At 50.3% G+C, this 18438-nt stretch overlaps 1 protein-coding gene across 5 annotated transcripts in view; it reads right to left on the bottom strand.

Annotated features, from left to right (window-relative positions):
• The window catches only part of PTPRE (protein tyrosine phosphatase receptor type E), a 178930-nt gene that overhangs the window by 8947 nt on the left and 151545 nt on the right, over positions 1-18438 (bottom strand). For 4 of the 5 annotated variants that reach the window (XM_030940254.1, XM_030940251.1, XM_030940252.1 and 1 more), the window contains 10 exons: positions 18174-18271; positions 15041-15160; positions 12866-13029; positions 11335-11470; positions 10710-10859; positions 10256-10349; positions 8629-8705; positions 7388-7522; positions 1776-1901; positions 721-887 (listed from right to left, as the gene is read on the bottom strand). In XM_030940254.1, coding sequence (XP_030796114.1) covers positions 721-887; positions 1776-1901; positions 7388-7522; positions 8629-8705; positions 10256-10349; positions 10710-10859; positions 11335-11470; positions 12866-13029; positions 15041-15160; positions 18174-18271 — 1267 coding nt within the window. The remainder of the gene's footprint in view (positions 1-720; positions 888-1775; positions 1902-7387; positions 7523-8628; positions 8706-10255; positions 10350-10709; positions 10860-11334; positions 11471-12865; positions 13030-15040; positions 15161-18173; positions 18272-18438) is intronic. The other variant, XM_030940253.1, reaches the window with a different exon arrangement.

The raw sequence follows: 18438 nt of genomic DNA, 5'->3' as shown, positions 1-18438 counted from the left end.
CCAAGGATAGAACACCCCAAGCTCCTGCTATATCTTGCCAGGTGTCAAGGTCCCTGCCAGCAGAAGTGTGCAGCAGGATCAGAACCACAGAGGCACAGCAGGCAGGCGAGTGGGCGGCCCGCGGGCTTGGCCGGATCTGTGCATCTGCCCTCGGGAATGCTGTGTTTCACACCTTCATCTGCGGATTAAGTGGTGTCCCACGTGCTCCGGGTGTCCCTCTGCCTTTGGGCCTGACTTGGGAGCCAGGCTGAGGCTACAGGACCAGCGTGGCTACAATCCCAGCTGGGACTCCTCATATGGCCAGGAATCCCAGCCAACAGGAAAGGGCGGGTGTAGGCACAGCAGCCCAGCCAGGCAGTCTCTCAAAACCTGCCCAGGAACTTGAAGTCCAGGAGTGTGCTCCTCCGAGCTCTGCCTGGCAATTTTTGATGACTTCAAAAGCACATGGAAATGTGTGTTTGAGTGGTTTCCCAACTCCTCCCTCTGAAGTGCATTCTGCATGTATGTTAAGATGACATGTATGCATCTTATGTGTGACACGATGACATGTATGTACTTAAGTGAAGCCATGTGTGCATGTGTGTAAGGAGAGGTAGAGAGGAGACTCTAGGGAATACCATGGCCGGGGCAGTGACAAGGCTCTGCTGCTCACAGCTGCGGGTACTGGGGGCATGCAGTCTGTGTCCACCCTACCTGGAGGGCTTCAGGCTGGGGGCTCACCTGCAGTGCACGGTGATGGGGTGGTTGCCCGTCTGCTGCTGCTGCTTCTGCACAGCTGCGATGAGGTCGATCATGCCTTTGCCCTCAGCGGGAATCCCGATCTCAGGCCAGCCGTGGAAGTGAAACTGGCGCACTACTCGGACCTGCTCCTCCTGGCGGGCCTGGGGCTGCAGGGAGGAGAGGGCGTCTCAGCACTGCCTGCCTGCTGGGGAGCAGGCCCCAGCCCCACCTGCCCTCTCAGGGACTGGCCAAGGCTGAGAGCCCTCCCTGAGCCTTCTGTGCTGCCAGCGTCCCCACCGAGGCAGCCTGAAGGAGAAGGCTGAAAACTGCTTGCCCTAAAGAAGAAGGCAAGTGGTTGGCTGTGCTTCCTTCTGCAAGGCGGAGCAAGCCACCCAGAGCATATTCCCTGGAGCCCTTCGAGGACCGCCCAACCCCTACGGGATCCTTGGCAGCACTGCTGGAGAGAAGGGAAGTCACTTTCTCAAGAAGGCAGGGTCCCGCATTTCCCTTCAAAGCTCAAAGGAGCAGCATCTGAGTCTGGCGGCTGGGGTGGCTCTGTGGCTGGCATGGAGGAGACAGTGCAGGTGCATTTTGTGGTACTGACTGTTTGGAGCTCAGCATCAAGTCCTGTGCACAAGTGAGTCATCCTACCCACGGCTGACCCCGAGTCCTCATTCTCTGCCAAGGAGAGAGGGTGAGCAGAACCAAGGACCCAGTGGAAATGGAGACGATTGGGTGGCTCTGAGAAGGCACCTGGAGGAGAGCCCCAGAGAGGCCCCTGTGGCTTCATTAGTCCCCTTTGTTCCTCCTCCCCCGACTAATGGCTAATATAATTCTCCTGAGAGATAAATGGGAAGTAGGCGGCCAGGGACATGAGAATTGTACACGAGGCCTGCCACTGTCTCAGAAACCCACTGGCCATTCACAGCCGATAGGACTGTGTGAAGGAAAAGGACAGGTGCAGGGCCACATTCTGGTTCAATGACAAGCAGACCCAGGAGGGAGGGTGTGGTTCACTAAATTCACAAGGGTTTAAAGAGCTAGTTCAACAATACCTGATTGAAAGTGACCAGGAAGTCTCGTATACTGATGGCTTCTGAAAGGGTATCATTCTTTATCTCTATCGTTATTTCTCCATGAGTAACCGAGCCCTCGGTTGGCCAATACTGGTAGCATTTATCCTTAGGGGATAAAATAAAAATGTAAGTCTTATAATAAATAATTTGCTGCTGGCAATTTTAAGTTTATAATGCAGAATTGTTCTCAAACCAGTTAATGTATTTCATGTGACCAAAAAAAGAATACGAATATGAATATAAATGCCTTTTAATGCTTGTTGACCCCGGGAACAGAACAGAGTCTAGAAACAGACACACATATATATGAAACCTTAACATATGGCAGAAAGGAGAGATTCTTCCATAAATGGGGCTGGATATTGGTTTTCTACCTGGGGAAATGAAATTGGATCCCTGACTCATACTCTACCAGGGCTGATGCGAGTGTCCCCAGCTCTTCCTAGAACTGAGCAGTGTACACCCTGCACTTCCATGTGTAGTGGCCTTGAACCTTAATAAAAATAAACCCAGATGGATTAAGGTTTAAGGTAAAAAACAAAACTGTGAAACTCTTGGAAGAAGAAACATCTTTTCACTTTGAGGTACACAAGGATTACTAGGCAAGAGCCCAAACAGCTAACCAATCATGATGCAACAATTTGAAACACTGGATTACAGTAAAATTCACTTTTCTTCATCAACAAACATCATTAAAAGAGTGAAAAGACAGGCCACAGATTGCAGTAAGATGTTTGCAATATATAAAACCAGTAAAGAATTAGTATCAGGATTATGTAAAGAGCTCCTATAAATCAATAAGAAAGGACAAATAACCCCACAGAAAAATCAGTGAAAGGCAGGAACAGGCATTCGGCACAAGAGGAAATACGTCATCCACAGGAACAGGCATTCGACACAAGAGGAAATACGTCATCCACAGGAACAGGCATTCGACACAAGAGGAAATACGTCATCCACAGGAACAGGCATTCGACACAAGAGGAAATACGTCATCCACAGGAACAGGCATTCGACACAAGAGGAAATACGTCATCCACAGGAACAGGCATTCGGCACAAGAGGAAATACGTCATCCACAGGAACAGGCATTCGACACAAGAGGAAATACGTCATCCACAGGAACAGGCATTCGGCACAAGAGGAAATACGTCATCCACAGGAACAGGCATTCGGCACAAGAGGAAATACGTCATCCACAGGAACAGGCATTCGACACAAGAGGAAATACGTCATCCACAGGAACAGGCATTCGACACAAGAGGAAATACGTCATCCACAGGAACAGGCATTCGACACAAGAGGAAATACGTCATCCACAGGAACAGGCATTCGGCACAAGAGGAAATACGTCATCCACAGGAACAGGCATTCGACACAAGAGGAAATACGTCATCCACAGGAACAGGCATTCGGCACAAGAGGAAATACGTCATCCACAGGAACAGGCATTCGACACAAGAGGAAATACGTCATCCACAGGAACAGGCATTCGACACAAGAGGAAATACGTCATCCACAGGAACAGGCATTCGGCACAAGAGGAAATACGTCATCCACAGGAACAGGCATTCGACACAAGAGGAAATACGTCATCCACAGGAACAGGCATTCGACACAAGAGGAAATACGTCATCCACAGGAACAGGCATTCGACACAAGAGGAAATACGTCATCCACAGGAACAGGCATTCGCACAAGAGGAAATACGTCATCCACAGGAACAGGCATTCGGCACAAGAGGAAATACGTCATCCACAGGAACAGGCATTCGGCACAAGAGGAAATACGTCATCCACAGGAACAGGCATTCGGCACAAGAGGAAATACGTCATCCACAGGAACAGGCATTCGCACAAGAGGAAATACGTCATCCACAGGAACAGGCATTCGCACAAGAGGAAATACGTCATCCACAGGAACAGGCATTCGACACAAGAGGAAATACGTCATCCACAGGAACAGGCATTCGACACAAGAGGAAATACGTCATCCACAGGAACAGGCATTCGACACAAGAGGAATACGTCATCCACAGGAACAGGCATTCGACACAAGAGGAAATACGTCATCCACAGGAACAGGCATTCGGCACAAGAGGAAATACGTCATCCACAGGAAACAGGCATTCGGCACAAGAGGAAATACGTCATCACAGGAACAGGCATTCGACACAAGAGGAAATACGTCATCCACAGGAACAGGCATTCGACACAAGAGGAAAATACGTCATCCACAGGAACAGGCATTCGGCACAAGAGGAAATACGTCATCCACAGGAACAGGCATTCGGCACAAGAGGAAATACGTCATCCACAGGAACAGGCATTCGGCACAAGAGGAAATACGTCATCCACAGGAACAGGCATTCGACACAAGAGGAAATACGTCATCCACAGGAACAGGCATTCGGCACAAGAGGAAATACGTCATCCACAGGAACAGGCATTCGGCACAAGAGGAAATACGTCATCCACAGGAACAGGCATTCGGCACAAGAGGAAATACGTCATCCACAGGAACAGGCATTCGGCACAAGAGGAAATACGTCATCCACAGGAACAGGCATTCGGCACAAGAGGAAATACGTCATCCACAGGAACAGGCATTCGGCACAAGAGGAAATACGTCATCCACAGGAACAGGCATTCGGCACAAGAGGAAATACGTCATCCACAGGAACAGGCATTCGGCACAAGAGGAAATACGTCATCCACAGGAACAGGCATTCGGCACAAGAGGAAATACGTCATCCACAGGAACAGGCATTCGGCACAAGAGGAAATACGTCATCCACAGGAACAGGCATTCGGCACAAGAGGAAATACGTCATCCACAGGAACAGGCATTCGGCACAAGAGGAAATACGTCATCCACAGGAACAGGCATTCGGCACAAGAGGAAATACGTCATCCACAGGAACAGGCATTCGACACAAGAGGAAATACGTCATCCACAGGAACAGGCATTCGACACAGGAGGAAATACGTCATCCACAGGAACAGGCATTCGACACAAGAGGAAATACGTCATCCACAGGAACAGGCATTCGACACAAGAGGAAATACGTCATCCACAAATGTATGAAGTGATGGGGTTGACCCTGTAGGAATCAGAAAGATGCAAATCAGAGCCACAAAACGATAATATTTACACAGTAATTACACAACGAACAATATTTTGTTAATTTTCAATTAACGATAATTAGGATACCTTGAGAATACCATACTAGGTATGCAGATGAATGATATCTCTTATACATTGCTGATGTCCACTTTGGAAAGCAATTAGGAATTATCTTGCAAATTCAAACTTTCACATACTCTTCAATGAAGCATTTTGGCTCTTTGATACATCTTAGTCCTAGTGCAGCATAAGACATGTACAAGAATATACAGGTAGGGAGAACAGACAGACACAGGGAGGGGAACAATACACACTGGGGCCAGTTGTGGGGTGGAGGGTGAGGGGAGGGAGAGCATTAGGACAAATAGCTAATGCATGTAGGGCTCAAAACCTAGATGACGGGTTGACAGGTGCAGCAAACAACCATGCGCATGTATACCTATGTAATAAAACTACACATTCTGCACTTGTATCCAGAACTTAGAGTTTAAAAAAAGAATGTACAGGTAGCACTGTTTGTAAAATAATGAAATGAAATTAACTCAAGTGTCCATGACAGGAGAAGGAATACGTGAGCTAATGCAGGATATAGTTGATGCAGTGGAATATAATGAAATAATGATGACGAATGAACCGCAGCATAAGCATCAACATAGAACGGTATCAAAACCACAGGTTTGAACGGAAGAAGTAAGTCTCAGAAGACAACATGCTGTAATGATGCTCTTTATATAAAGTTCAAACACAAGCAAAACTAAACAACAGTCTCTGTAGGCATAAATAGATGTGATTTTAAAATATTTTTTAAAAAAGCAAAGAACATATCCACTAGGATGGCTTTAATCAAAAAGACAATCACAATGTTGGTGAGGATGTAGAGAAATTAGGACCTTATATATTGCTGGTGGGAATGGAAAATGGGGCAGCTACTGTGGAAAACAGCCTGGCAGGTCCTCACAAATGTTAAACAGTAAGTTGATGACATAGAGTTATGAGGTGACCTAGCAATTCCACTCCTAGTATATACACTCCTAGGTATATACCCAAGGGAAATGAAAAAGCATGTCCATACAAAAACTACCACCTGAATGTTCAAGCAGCACTTTTTTTTAAATTTTTTTTTTTTGAGATGGAGTCTCGTTCTGTCACGTAGGCTGGAGTGCAATGGCGTGATCTCAGCTCAATGGAACCTCTGCCTCCCAGGTTCAAGCGACTCTCCCTGCCTCAGCCTCCCAAGAAGCTGGGATTGCAGGTTCCCACCACCACACCCAGCTACTTTTTGTATTTTTAGTAGAGATGGGGTTTTGCCGTGTTGGCCAGGCTGGCTGCAAACTCCTGACCTCATGTAATCTGCCCACCTAGGCCTCCCAAAGGGCTGGAATTACAGGCGTGAGCCACCGCACCCAGCCAAGCAGTGTTATTTATAATAGCTCCAAAGTGGAAACAACCTAAATGTGCATCAGCTGGTGACTGGATACGCAGAATGTAGTATAGCCCCACAAGGGAATACTACTTGTCAATAAAAAAGAATGATTTACTGATTCATGCCACAACATGGATGAACCTTGAAAGCATGATGCTAAGTGAAAGAATCCAATCACAAAAGACCACATACTGTATGATTCCACTTACAATAATGTCCAGAACAGACAAACCCATAGTCAAGAAGCAGATGAGTGGTTGCCAGGGGCTAGGGAAAGGAAGGAATGGGGAGTGACTGCTAATGGCACAAGGTTTCCTTTTGGGTTGATGAAAATGATCTCAAATTAGATAGTGGTGATGGTTGTACAACTTTGTGAATATACTACAATTCACTGAATTGCACCCTTTAAAAAGATGAATTGCACGAATTATAGGTGAATTATATCGCAATAAAGCTGTTCCTTTTGAGAGCAAAGAAATAAAAACACAAATACACAGCAGTAAGTATGTCTTGGGGGAGCACCCAGATAGATGTACATTGTTGGTAAAACCTTGGGTTTACTGTTGGGTGGTGAGTTCATGAGTGTTTATTATGTTATTAAATAAATGCAATACAAGAAGGCCAGGGGTGGATCTCTGTAAAAAGGAAGAGTTAACTCATCCAGTTTACTAGGACAATATCCATTAGGCACACGTATCAGTGCCTATGTCTTCATGCCTTGAAAAAAGCCAATCAATGTCTTTTTCTTCAACAGGTTATAATCTTGGCCAATACCAAATGGCAAAATTTCAGGGCAGGCTAAATAACATGTAGGCTAAGAATAAAGGGCAGCAGGTAGCTATGGTTAAACCTCACTCCCAAAAAGGGAAAGGGTGAAATGAAACCTTTTTCATTTCCAACCTCTCTCCCTCCCTAGTGGTCCTGGCTTGGTCTCACCCATGTGTTTGCACTGATGGCGGGTGGGACATTTGTAATGAACGGCGACAGTGCCTCAGGTGCACAGGCTGCCCCTGGAGGGCTGGGACCGGGCGGCACCCCTCACCTGCTCTCTCTCCTGCACCTCCGTCAGCATCACAATAGTGTGGGATTTCCATTCCCAGATCATCCTCCAGAAGTCCTCAACCGTGTGTGCCAGTGGCCCCTGGGTGGCGATGAAATAGTCCTTCTGTCGGTAGCCCTTCAAATGGAGGCGCAGAGGTTAAAGTCCAGCTTCCTTCCATCCTGGTTCCATTACCTGCTCCCTAAGTTTAGGACAGCCTAAGGCCTAATGGGGAAAAGTCTCCCATCTTCCGTGGTTGGCACCAGACCCCAGCTGGCAGGAGCACTCAGGCACACACCTGACAAGCAGGTCAAGAGGCTCGCTTATCTGAAACCATGACCGCCACCATCAGCCCCTGAGGTCATCAACAAATGGGTATTAGGAACTGGTAGTCGCCTGCGGCATCTGAACAGCACCTGGTGGCTTAGATTCTGACATGTTTCTGTGTGTTTCAGCTAGATCAGCATGGAGCCCCCTGGATTCTGGCACAATTTTCTCATCTGAAAATGGCAATATTAACATACACTTAGCTGCAATTCCCCCTTTTGCCCTTCTTCTGCAAACTCCACTGTGCATGAAGACAGCCTCTGTCTGTGTGCCCTGAACACACAATTGTGTTGTCTGCGTGAGCACACATTGCAGAAATCACACAAGAGAAAGAGCACAGAGACAATGGGTATATAACTGGTGTGTAACAGATATGTAAAAGAAAAATAACTATATATTCAAAGCAGAATGAAGAAAGAGCCAATTACTTGGCAGCGAGTCTATGTCCTTCCATTTCCAAAGTCCACTTTTTTTTTTTTTAGAAGGAGTCTCACTCTGTTGCCCAGGCTGGAGTACAGTGGCACGATATCGGCTCACTGCAACCTCAGCCTACCAGATTCAAGTAATTCTCCTGCCTCAGCTTCCCGAGTAGCTGGGATTACAGGCACCTGCCACCATGCCCAGCTAATTTTTGTATTTTTAGTAGAGACAGGTTTTGCCATATTGGCCAGGCTGGTTTCAAACTCCTGACCCCAAGTGAGCTGCCTGCCTCAGTTTCCCAAAGTGTTGGGATTATAGGCGTGAGCCATCGTGCCTTGCCACTTTTTTTTTAAGCAAGTAATTCTGCTAACAAAAATGGTTGAGTTTCTGGAAACATGTCAATTCTTTCTCGTTGTGAAAACAAGCTAATCAAGTCTGTGTGGTCACGTGTGAAGGCAACACATCTGCATAAACACAACCCAGGCCATCATACTTACATCTATGAAGGATGCGTTGATGTAGTCTGTGTATTCTTGACCCCTTTTCATGGAAAGGATCACTCGGTTGAAGTCATCTGCAAAGCAGTATCTTCCTTTAGTTATTACAAAAAGGGTCCCACCTTGGTAACTGTAATCCATTGCTACAAGCTTGCAAAATACAGAGCCTATTAATAAAATCACTAGGTAAAGCCAACTCTTGGGAAAGTTTACATTATGAAAGAGGATAATCAAAGTGGCTCAGGGGTATTTTTCTTTTTGAAGGAAAACCCTGAAAACAACCCAATTATCATTTTCATTTTTCAGGAATCGATATAACACATACCAAAATACAAGCACTAAAAATATTGCACTGAAGGAGTAAATGGAATGTGGCTAAGCAAGCAACCTAGGGTGGCCAGCAGGACACCGGGGCTCCAGAAGACCAGGGGCCAGAGTCTGAAGATGGCAGGGCCCCTGGGAGCTCTACTTGCCTACAGTGCTTGGGGAGACCCTGCTGCAGCAGGCCTGCTCACAGCTGTCTCTAGGTGGTGGTTGTTGAGCTGTGACTCCATCGAGAAGACGTCTATAATGAGACACACCCTCCTCCCAAGCGGAGCATCTCCCGCCTCCCTCTCTAGTTTCTCGGATCCCGGTGGAGTCTGCTTTCCGGCCGGGTTTGTCAGGTTTCTCTTTTCCCACTTGGTGAGCCTCCCGACTCTCCTGCTGCCCACTGTGTGTGGCCCTGTCTTCTTGCCAGCTTTGCCTCCTCTCCTCCTGCGCCTGCCAGGCCCCCCTTCCCTCTCCCATGACCGGGGCGGCAGACCAGTGTCCTGACTCCACCCTGGGCCCATTTCTTTTCCTCCTCAAGGCCACAGCCTTTTCCTAGATGGTCTCAGCTGAGTTCGCTTGCATGGCCTCGGCCAGGTGGCTCAGGCCCCTCTGTGTAAGGGGGAGGTGGGCCTCTGCCCAGGCTGGGGGAGAGAAGGAATGAGACAAGGAATCCTAAGGCACCGAGTCGTGCCTGCAGCAAATCTCCAGCTTCTGTGAACCCCTCGCCTGCAATCCAGTCCCGGCTGCCCTCCCGCACCTGCAAGCTCACGTCCTAAGCGGCTTGCCTGAGACCAGAGCAGGACTGTTTGGGTCAGCTGGTGCTTCACAGGTGTCTTTTCTACCTGACACCTGATACAGCACACAGGAGCCCTTAGCCTGGGGCCAGAGGACACCCTGCTCTTTGTTTTTTTTTTTTTGAGATGGAGTCTCGCTTTGTCGCCCAGGCCGGAGAGCAGTGGCGCGATCTCGGCTCATTGCAAGCTCCGCCTCCCGGGTTCACGCCATTCTCCTGCCTCAGCCTCTTGAGTAGCTGGGACTACAGGCACCCGCCACCACGTCTGGCTAATTTTTTGTATTCTTAGTAGAGATGGGGTTTCACCGTGTTAGCCAGGATGGTCTCCATCTCCTGACCTCATGATCCGCCCGCCTCGGCCTCCCAAAGTGCTGGGATTACAGGCTTGAGCTACCGCGCCTGTCCGCACCCTGCTCTTGACCCTGGTGCACAGGGGTAAGTGGTGAATGGCTCCTCCAGGATAAAAGCCTCTGGCACCAGCCCCACCCCAGCCCCGCCCCAGCCATGCCACGGGTGCCTTACATGGGATGATCTGGATGACCCTGGCCTTCTTCATGTTTGCCGGCAAGTTGCCCGTCCTCATGTTCTCCTTCATGATCCGGACATTTGTCAATTTCTGCAGCAGAGAAGGACATAATGACACAGTTAAACCTCTGACACTCCTGAGCACATTGCTCAGTCGAGGACTAGCACTGCTGGCAAGGGCACCTGCTGAAAGGAAACATCGCTCTCCACCCCAGGAAGCCTCCTTAGCACTGGGAAATAGAAATGTGTGCCCGCAGGGCTGCTGTGAGGTTCTGAAAGCCATCCGATCCGTCTTCCCTTGTAAATCACGGCTCGAATATTGTCCCTGCTTTTTCTGAGGGTCAGTTAAGAGGGAAAGTGATTAAAAGAGGCTTCCTTTAAATGGTCACCTGTTTTCTCCATGTCCTTGGCTGCTTACACCAGAATGGAGAGGAGGGTCAGCCATACTCACCCTGAACTCCTCCTCCAGCCCGATCTTGTCGAAGTGGGTGGTGGTGCCATGCACGGTCTGCAGGTGCTTCTCCAGGGAGGACACGTCCAGCTCTGTGTCCCCATAGAGGTAGTACTCGAGTAAGGCTTGGTAGATGAACGTGTACTGCATCTGCAGAGAGGCCAGGGGTGACCACATCCTCAACTCTGCCCTGCAGCCTTGGCCCACATGGAGCTTGGCGGAAAAAAGGGGGCGGCTCTCTTCTTTTTCTCTTTTTGCCAACACAAGGAGGTGTGGGGGCAAGAGGCAGAGTACCGGCCACGGATAATGACCACTTATGCCCTTGAGTAAGGAGAACGGTAGCAGCAGAGCCTCACATTGGTGAGCATGCCAGGCACTATGTACATGAGCCGTTTTGGGGAGTAGGATTGCCCCATCTCCCATGAGGATACAAGGGAAAGATGAGGATGAGGGAGTCCCCAAGTTCCCACGCATGGGCAGGGAAAACTATGGGGAGGGAAGCCAGACCAGGCCCAGGCCGGTTGCCACGTGCCCATGAGAGCCAGGGCCCTGTACGCGTGTGTGGCCAAGGCATCTGGGTTTGCTTTGGGAAGCTAGACCAGGGCAAGAGGAAGGCATGACTCACATCTGTTTGAACCATCTGAGGACGCTGATTACGGATTCGAGACACAAATTCAAACACATCCACCTTCTGCTCCGCGTGCATCATGGCCATCATGGCATCGATCACAATGAAGGTGCCCGTCCGGCCCACGCCCGCGCTTTGGGGAAAGAGAAAGATGCTGCGTCGTGAGTCACACTCCTCCCGAAGTAAATGACAGGCCCCAAGATGCCTGCCCACCCAGGTCATTCGATGCAACCTTTTTTTTTTGGTTAATTAGGAGCAAAGCCATAGTGAAGCCACCAGAGGGAGCTGCGGTCTCAGTAAAGAGATCTCAGGCCGCTCCTCTGATAGCCGCGAACACTCTACTAAGAGGCACATTAACAGCTGGTGCAGTAAGCCCCGAATTAGGCTGTGCGGAGAATTTTTCTCATTTACTAAACAGTGTCTTCTTCTTATATGTGTGATTGGCATCCTAGATCTGCCCCCTTGGGAGCAGAGGGACCTCAGATCAACTTTGCAACAGCTCTGGGATCCAGCCTCCCCCTCTGTCAAACCAGGCAAACCAAGTCACCTGACTCGGGGCATTAAATGAGGCGGCATCTGTCAGATTACTGTTCTCTGAGCCTGCAAATTCCTCCCAGTATGGGCTACACTGGAGGGTGGGTGGGGTGGGGTCCAGCCTCTGCTTGGCCCCAGCAAGGGAGTGTTGCTCAGACTTGGGGAAAGCCCGCTCTGCCAGGGTTCCTGGACGGCTTCTCCTGAACAGCTGCATGACAGGTGCAGAGCGCCTGCGTCACCGCGTGCAGGTGGCTTTTGTCCCTGGCAATGCTGTGATACTCACGATGAATCTGTCTGTAACAGCTGGAAACTTAGTATCTAATCAAAGTGATACCCTGGTGAGGCCAGTCACTGCCAGGAACAAGTGGGGCTCTCTGTGGACAGGGGGCTGTGGCATGGCTTTGGCTGTACATTTGAGTAACTTTTCGTGTTGTGCAAAGCCCACCCAGATGCAAGTCACAGGCCTCCGAGGCTGTCCTTCCCATCACAGGCGAGGGAACCGAGGATGAAGTGGTAGCTGGCAAAGGGCAGCCTGGTCCTCAGAGCCTGGTCTCCAGGACAGCGTGTTCTGGAGGACTCTGCTGTGGGGGCCAGTGTGAGTCGTGGTGTGCTCCTCCATAAGGACTTGTGTGTTGTTGGGGGGCTTCCTGCAGAAGCCTAGTTTCCCTGGTTTCCATCTTGGTTCCCAGAGGCAACTTGGGATTCCCAGGGAGAGGTGAGGGCGACCAAGAAGAACCGCCCAGAACTCCATTCCCACCATCAACCGGAGCCCCTTGGCTTTGGTGGGTTTTATCGGCTGGGATGAAGAGGGAGCTCTCTGAGCGTTCTCCTGCAGGGTTCTTGGGGCCTGGCTCAGTCACTGACATTTGTGTTCACATCAGCCCTGCCCAAACCTCTGCCCACCCTGATACTGGTCCCCTGGCATTGCCCATGAGGGTGAGTCCTCCCACTGTGGCCTGCCCTTGAGGATCCCGCCCCGTGGCCCCCAGCGTACCTACAGTGGACCACGATGGGTCCAGCGTGCACGGGGTTGAGCGTCTTTACTTTCTTGAGGAACTTCAGCATTCCAATGGGAGTAAAAGGCACTCCGAAGTCGGGCCAGCTGGTGAAGTGCAGCTGTGAGACCAGCCTGGGAGCTTTGCAGCCGTCGGGGAGCTGCTGCGGGGGACGTGGGGAGACAAGAGTGGGTACAACAATCCCCCCCGCCCTTCCCCAGCATCTCATTTTGAGGATGCGGTGGGTTCCCCTGTGCTGGGGCTGCATGGGGAAGGGGCCCATCTACAGGGGGCCTGCCCGAGCGAGACAGCCTGGCCCTTACCCCCTGCTTGGAACATGTGCTGGTTTTGGAGCCATAGGGCAGGGCCCGCAGCAACCGTCCATGCCCAGGTCAGGCAAGGCCCAAGCAGCCAGACTCATCCCCAAAGCTGGTCTGCGTGCTCACAGACCACCGTGCAAGTGGGGCGGTCGTGGTCCATTTCGCCTGGACAGTCCCACCCCATGCCTGTGGTGCTGAGTAATCACCAACAGCACATCCTTCCTTGTGCAAAGCTGTCTTACATTTGGGAGGACAGACGATGCAGTTGGCCTGCTCTTTGGAGACTCCCAGACTTGCCCTCAGAGGCTGTCTCAGCTTTTGGACTCAGAGACCATGAGTTTAATTCCCTTGCCTAGATCACGGAAGGTGATACACAGTGTATTTGGAAGTAGATACGTGTGCATGTGTGTGCACACGTGTGCATGTATGTGTGCGGGTGTATGCGTGTGCATGCGTGTGGATGTGTGTACACATGTATGCATGTTTATGTGCACATCTGTGTGAATGTGCATGCATGTGTGCATCCATGTGCGTGTATGTGTGTGTATGTGTGTGCACATGTGTGAATGTGTGTGAACATGTGCTTCTGTGAACGTGTGTGGATGTATGTGTGTGAATTTGTGTGAATGTGCGTGTATGTGTGGGTGTATGTGTGTGCACATGTGTGAATGTGCATGTGTGCATCTGTGTGCGTGTATGTGTGGGGGTGCATGTGTGCACGTGTGTGCGTGTGAAAATCTGTGTTGGTGAATGTGTGTGTGTGAATGTGTGTGCATGTGTACATGTGTGATGTGTATGGGTGTGTGTGCACTTGTGTGAATGTGTGCGTGTGTGTGGGGTGTATGTGTGTGTACATATGTGAATGTGTGTGACTATGTGTGCATGTGTACAATTGTGTGCGTGTGGGTGTGTGCATGTGTGCATGTGCCTATGTGTGGGTGTATGTGTGTGCATGTGCATGCATATGTGTGGGAGTATGTGTGCGCATGTGCATACCTGTTGGGTATGTGTGCATGTGTGCATGTGCATGCCTGTGTATGGGTGTTCATGTGTGCATATGTGTGCCTGTATGTGGGTGTATGTGTGTGCATGTGTGTGCCTGTGTGGGTGTGTATGCATGCGTACATATGTGTGCCTGTGTGTGTGTGTACGTGTGTGCATGTGCGTGCCTGTGTGAACATTTCTGGGAGACATGTGAGCACGGGATAGAATGAGAATGATCAGCTCATCCTTTTCCTTTTTTGCTGTGGTTTCTTGGAACCTCAGACACTTATTTTGTGACCTAATTATGCCAATCACTCTATCTTTAAATCCTGACAAAATGGTCTTCTATCTTTTCTCTATGGTTTTAAACTTTCTTCTACATCTTGATTTCATCTGCTTTGTATATAGGTATTTTTACTGATATCTCTCTTAAACCCTTTGGGGTGGTGGAACTAGCAGGACCCAAGTGTGGAAAATGACGAGGACATTTCAGACATACTTTGAAATGTGTTAGAAACGTGTTAGAAAAAACCCCGCCTCCCAGTTCCAGTGTGTGAAATGTCACTGTGCTACTGAGGGAGGACCCCAGACCCCTCCAATGACTGGTCTTCTTCCTGGAGAGGTCCAGAGGAGTCGCTGGGAATTAGGAGCCCCCAGCGCTGCCTGCAGACCCTTGTGCACCGACCTCTGGTGTCTTGGCCCACTTGCACGTCTGCCCAGCACAGCCTGGCCACTGCACCCTCTGAGCCAGGGCCGCGACAGTGCTGGGGTGGGAGCAAAGCACTTCATAAATGCAGAAGGGTGTTAACTCTGGGCATCATGCTCTCTGAGAATGATCTTTCTGGAAGGTCAGCAACAAGAGATGCTTACTGGCTGTATGCAGAACTTCCGGATGGTGTAGTCGACCAAAACCACGCAGTCCTCCACGCACACTCGGATGTTTCCATAGGTCCAGCAGCCTTGGTCAGGCCAGTACTGATGGCACTTTTCCTGCATGGAACAATTTAATAGAAGCAAATAGATTTGTGGGTGCAATGCATCATGACATCCCTCCACCCAACCACAGAAGGCCTCACACAGACAAGCTGGAGTCACACAGCTCCCACAGCTGAGAAACAGCAAGTTCATGTGTGTCCACCTCATGAATGGCGAAACTGAGGCTGCATAACTGGTGAAAGGCAGCCTTGAGACTATGGCTAGGATGCCCCAAGGCTTTCTGACGTAGACACCAACAATGTCTCATTTCTTCATTCATTCACGAATCCCATACATTTTATTAACTGACCATCAACCAGTCATGCTGAGCCTGTAACCTTAAGAGCTGGGTACCTAACTCCAAATGACCCTCAGGCCAGAGGGCAAGGATGGTGCTTCCCCAGGCATTTCCCACTGGATTCAGCAATTTGTGTTTTTCCTGCTCAGTTCCCTAAGGACAAAGTTAATTTGCACCACTGCCAGTCTGCTGTTCAAGACTGATGAACCTGTGATTGGCCTAATGATCTTCATTTTTCTGTAGCAGGGACAAGGCTGCCGTGGAGTCTGCAAAACAGGGTGCATTGCTACAGATAGACCCATTTCTTTACCTTCCCAACCTCTGAAACAAGAATGACTCAACATACACGTTTCAGGAGCCCTTTCATTTGGCAGCACCGCGTGCAGCACCTGCCCAGTGGTGTCCTCCATCAGCGTGGACTTCACGAGGGTGCGTTGCTACAGACAGGCCCATTTCTTTACCCCAAACTCTGAAGCAAGAATGACCCAAAATACATGTTCCAGGACCCCTTTCATTTTGTAGCACCGCGCGCAGCACCTGCCCATTGGCGTCCTCCATCAGCGTGGACTTCACGAGTGAATGAGGACCCACCTCAAGGGGGAAAAGATCTACTTCATCTGCCAGATAAACATCTCTGGAGTGGAACAAGCCTGCCAATCATCAGAGAGCATGTCCAGGGAATGGCCCCTGAGCAGCACAGCTCGTGGTCAAGACTCCAGGATTAACAATCTTATGAAACAAACAGCATCTGGTATTTAGTAGAGTAGCATCGTGTTACGACGGCCACGGACAACTTCCCCCTCCCTACTCCTGGCTCTGGGCGGGGCTGCGGGTCACAGGGCATCTCTGATGCAGCCCAGGGGAACTGCAAATGCCTACAGGTCCCGGTTTGGGCGAGTCTTGGCCCTATGGGGAGCCCTGGGGACCCTCCTGAGCTTCTCAACTTGGAAGGCTCTCGGTAGGAACTGAGAACGTGTCTCAGCCTCTTAAGGGCTCAGTGTTGGTGGCTGGTTTTATACCCCCTCCCTCTGCCTCCCTCCTACCCGATCATGAGATGCCAGGGCAGCTGTGTTTTGCAATGCAGAGCCCAGGATGTGGAAGCCAAGGAAACCACAACAGAAGTGTGAGCAATTAAGAAAGAGGGAACTCTATTGAGAAATGATTTCATCTGAATTGGTGAGAATCAGGATGCGGCAGCAGCCCAGCCCTGAGTCACAGGAGTGGAAAAATCCAGTAGGAGGCTACGGAGGAAGATGGAGAGAAAATGCCAGTGACATTTTCAGCAGAGTGACTGAAAGGGGGAGGCGGGGGCGTCCTTGAGCCCCACTGCTTCTGTGCTGGTCTCATGCTTGGAGCACCAGCTCCAGGAAGACTGGTCCTATGGGCCGCAGGTCACAGGGGACCCTGAGACTCCTGGAGAAGGGTCAGCCTCCTTTTCCCTCGCGTGGGTGTCCTCCTCCATGGCCGCTACAGCGCAGGCAGGGTGAAGAGCCTTGTGCTGGGAATCCCCTGCTTCCCTCTGTCACTCTTCCCCGTGACAAAGGACGACAGAGGCAAGATTTGCAAGGGCAAAGGGGTGGCCCCCGAGAGCAGAATGAAAGCCGCCATCCTATTCCTGACCAGAAACCGTGGCTGGAGGCTGCTTCCTGTGTTTTGGGTGGCAATTAGTAAGCTGGCAATATGGGGACCAGAGCACCTCCCAGCCTGCCCTTCCTGTGGGCTCCTGCCACCCATCTTCTGCCCCAGCTGAGTTCCCTACGGCCTGGCAGTCCCATCTAAAAATGCCAGCCCTTCCCCACAGTCCTTGCTACGATGCCTGGGAACTGCTGGGGCCAGGCCAGCGGATGACTGAGGCGCTCAGGACACAGCAGGCCCTGAGCGGGCTGGGCAGGACACATGGCTCCCACTGAACTGGGCCTTCAAGCCAGAACACGCCAGAAACACAGCCTCCTAATTGTCACCCCACCTGTGGCAAGTGTCCCTCCGGCTCCCAGTTCTTCTTTCATTCTGGAGAGTGAGCTCACTGCCTATGGCATGGCTCCCTGCCTGTCACTCAACAACCCCCCAACCGCCACAGGCTTCCCACAGCCCCCACTTCTCAGCCCTGAATTTGAGCCCCTATTCCTTGCACCTGGGACAGAGTTGGCCCAGCACAGCAGATGCTAATGAGTACTTGTTACATTAGGAAACGAATCAGTTCAACTTTTCTTCTTTGTCAATGATTCAAATTCTTATAATGTACATGCATCCTTTTTTGAATTAGAAACAGCTAATTAAATATATTTGGATGACAAATCAACATTTCTTCAATATACCATGTTTTTCAAATGCATTTCTCTAGCCTGGATAATAAGCGTGAAATCATGTTCATTTCTAGTCTGAGGTCTGCCGCATGACATGCTCAACATCCCAAAATTCTAACTTCTAAGATGCATGTCTCCCATCAGGCAGGCAGAGCCTGGGGCCGGCCGGGGGCCACTCTCACTTGGGAAAAAAAGGAAACTCTTGTGTCATCGTGTTATCACAGATTAGATAACAGTGAGATGCTGGGGAGATGGGGGATTTGGTTCGTGATGAAAATGCTGTCAGCCACTGCATGTGTTTGGGTGCTCTCTGCAGTGATAGTGGGAGGAAGGGAGGAAAGTAGGAAGAGGAAGTGGTAAGAACATCCCCAGCCCGGCAGCAGCAGCTGAAAGGAAGTGATACCGGGGTCAGATGCCTGGAACTCACCTCTTTCCTTTCTTTCAAGTTCGTTAACATGACGATGGTCGCAGACTTTTGCTCCCAGACCATTCTCCAGAAGTCGTTAACCGTTTCCTGTTTGGGGCCTGTGTGTAGAGGACAATTCTGAAGTCAAAAGGCATGAAGGGAAGTCGCTTTGGGGTCCCAGCCCCAGCACCCTGGCCATTGGCCCCTGGATAGCTGTTCACTCCCTTCTCAGGCTTGTTGGGGACACACACGTCATGCCCTGAAGTGTTCCAGAACTGGCAGGGGC

Source organism: Rhinopithecus roxellana, chromosome 11, assembly GCF_007565055.1.
Source record: "Rhinopithecus roxellana isolate Shanxi Qingling chromosome 11, ASM756505v1, whole genome shotgun sequence".
Taxonomy (NCBI): Eukaryota; Metazoa; Chordata; class Mammalia; order Primates; family Cercopithecidae; genus Rhinopithecus; species Rhinopithecus roxellana.
The sequence above is the reverse complement of the archived record's forward strand: the minus strand, read 5'-3'. Positions and strand labels throughout refer to the sequence as shown.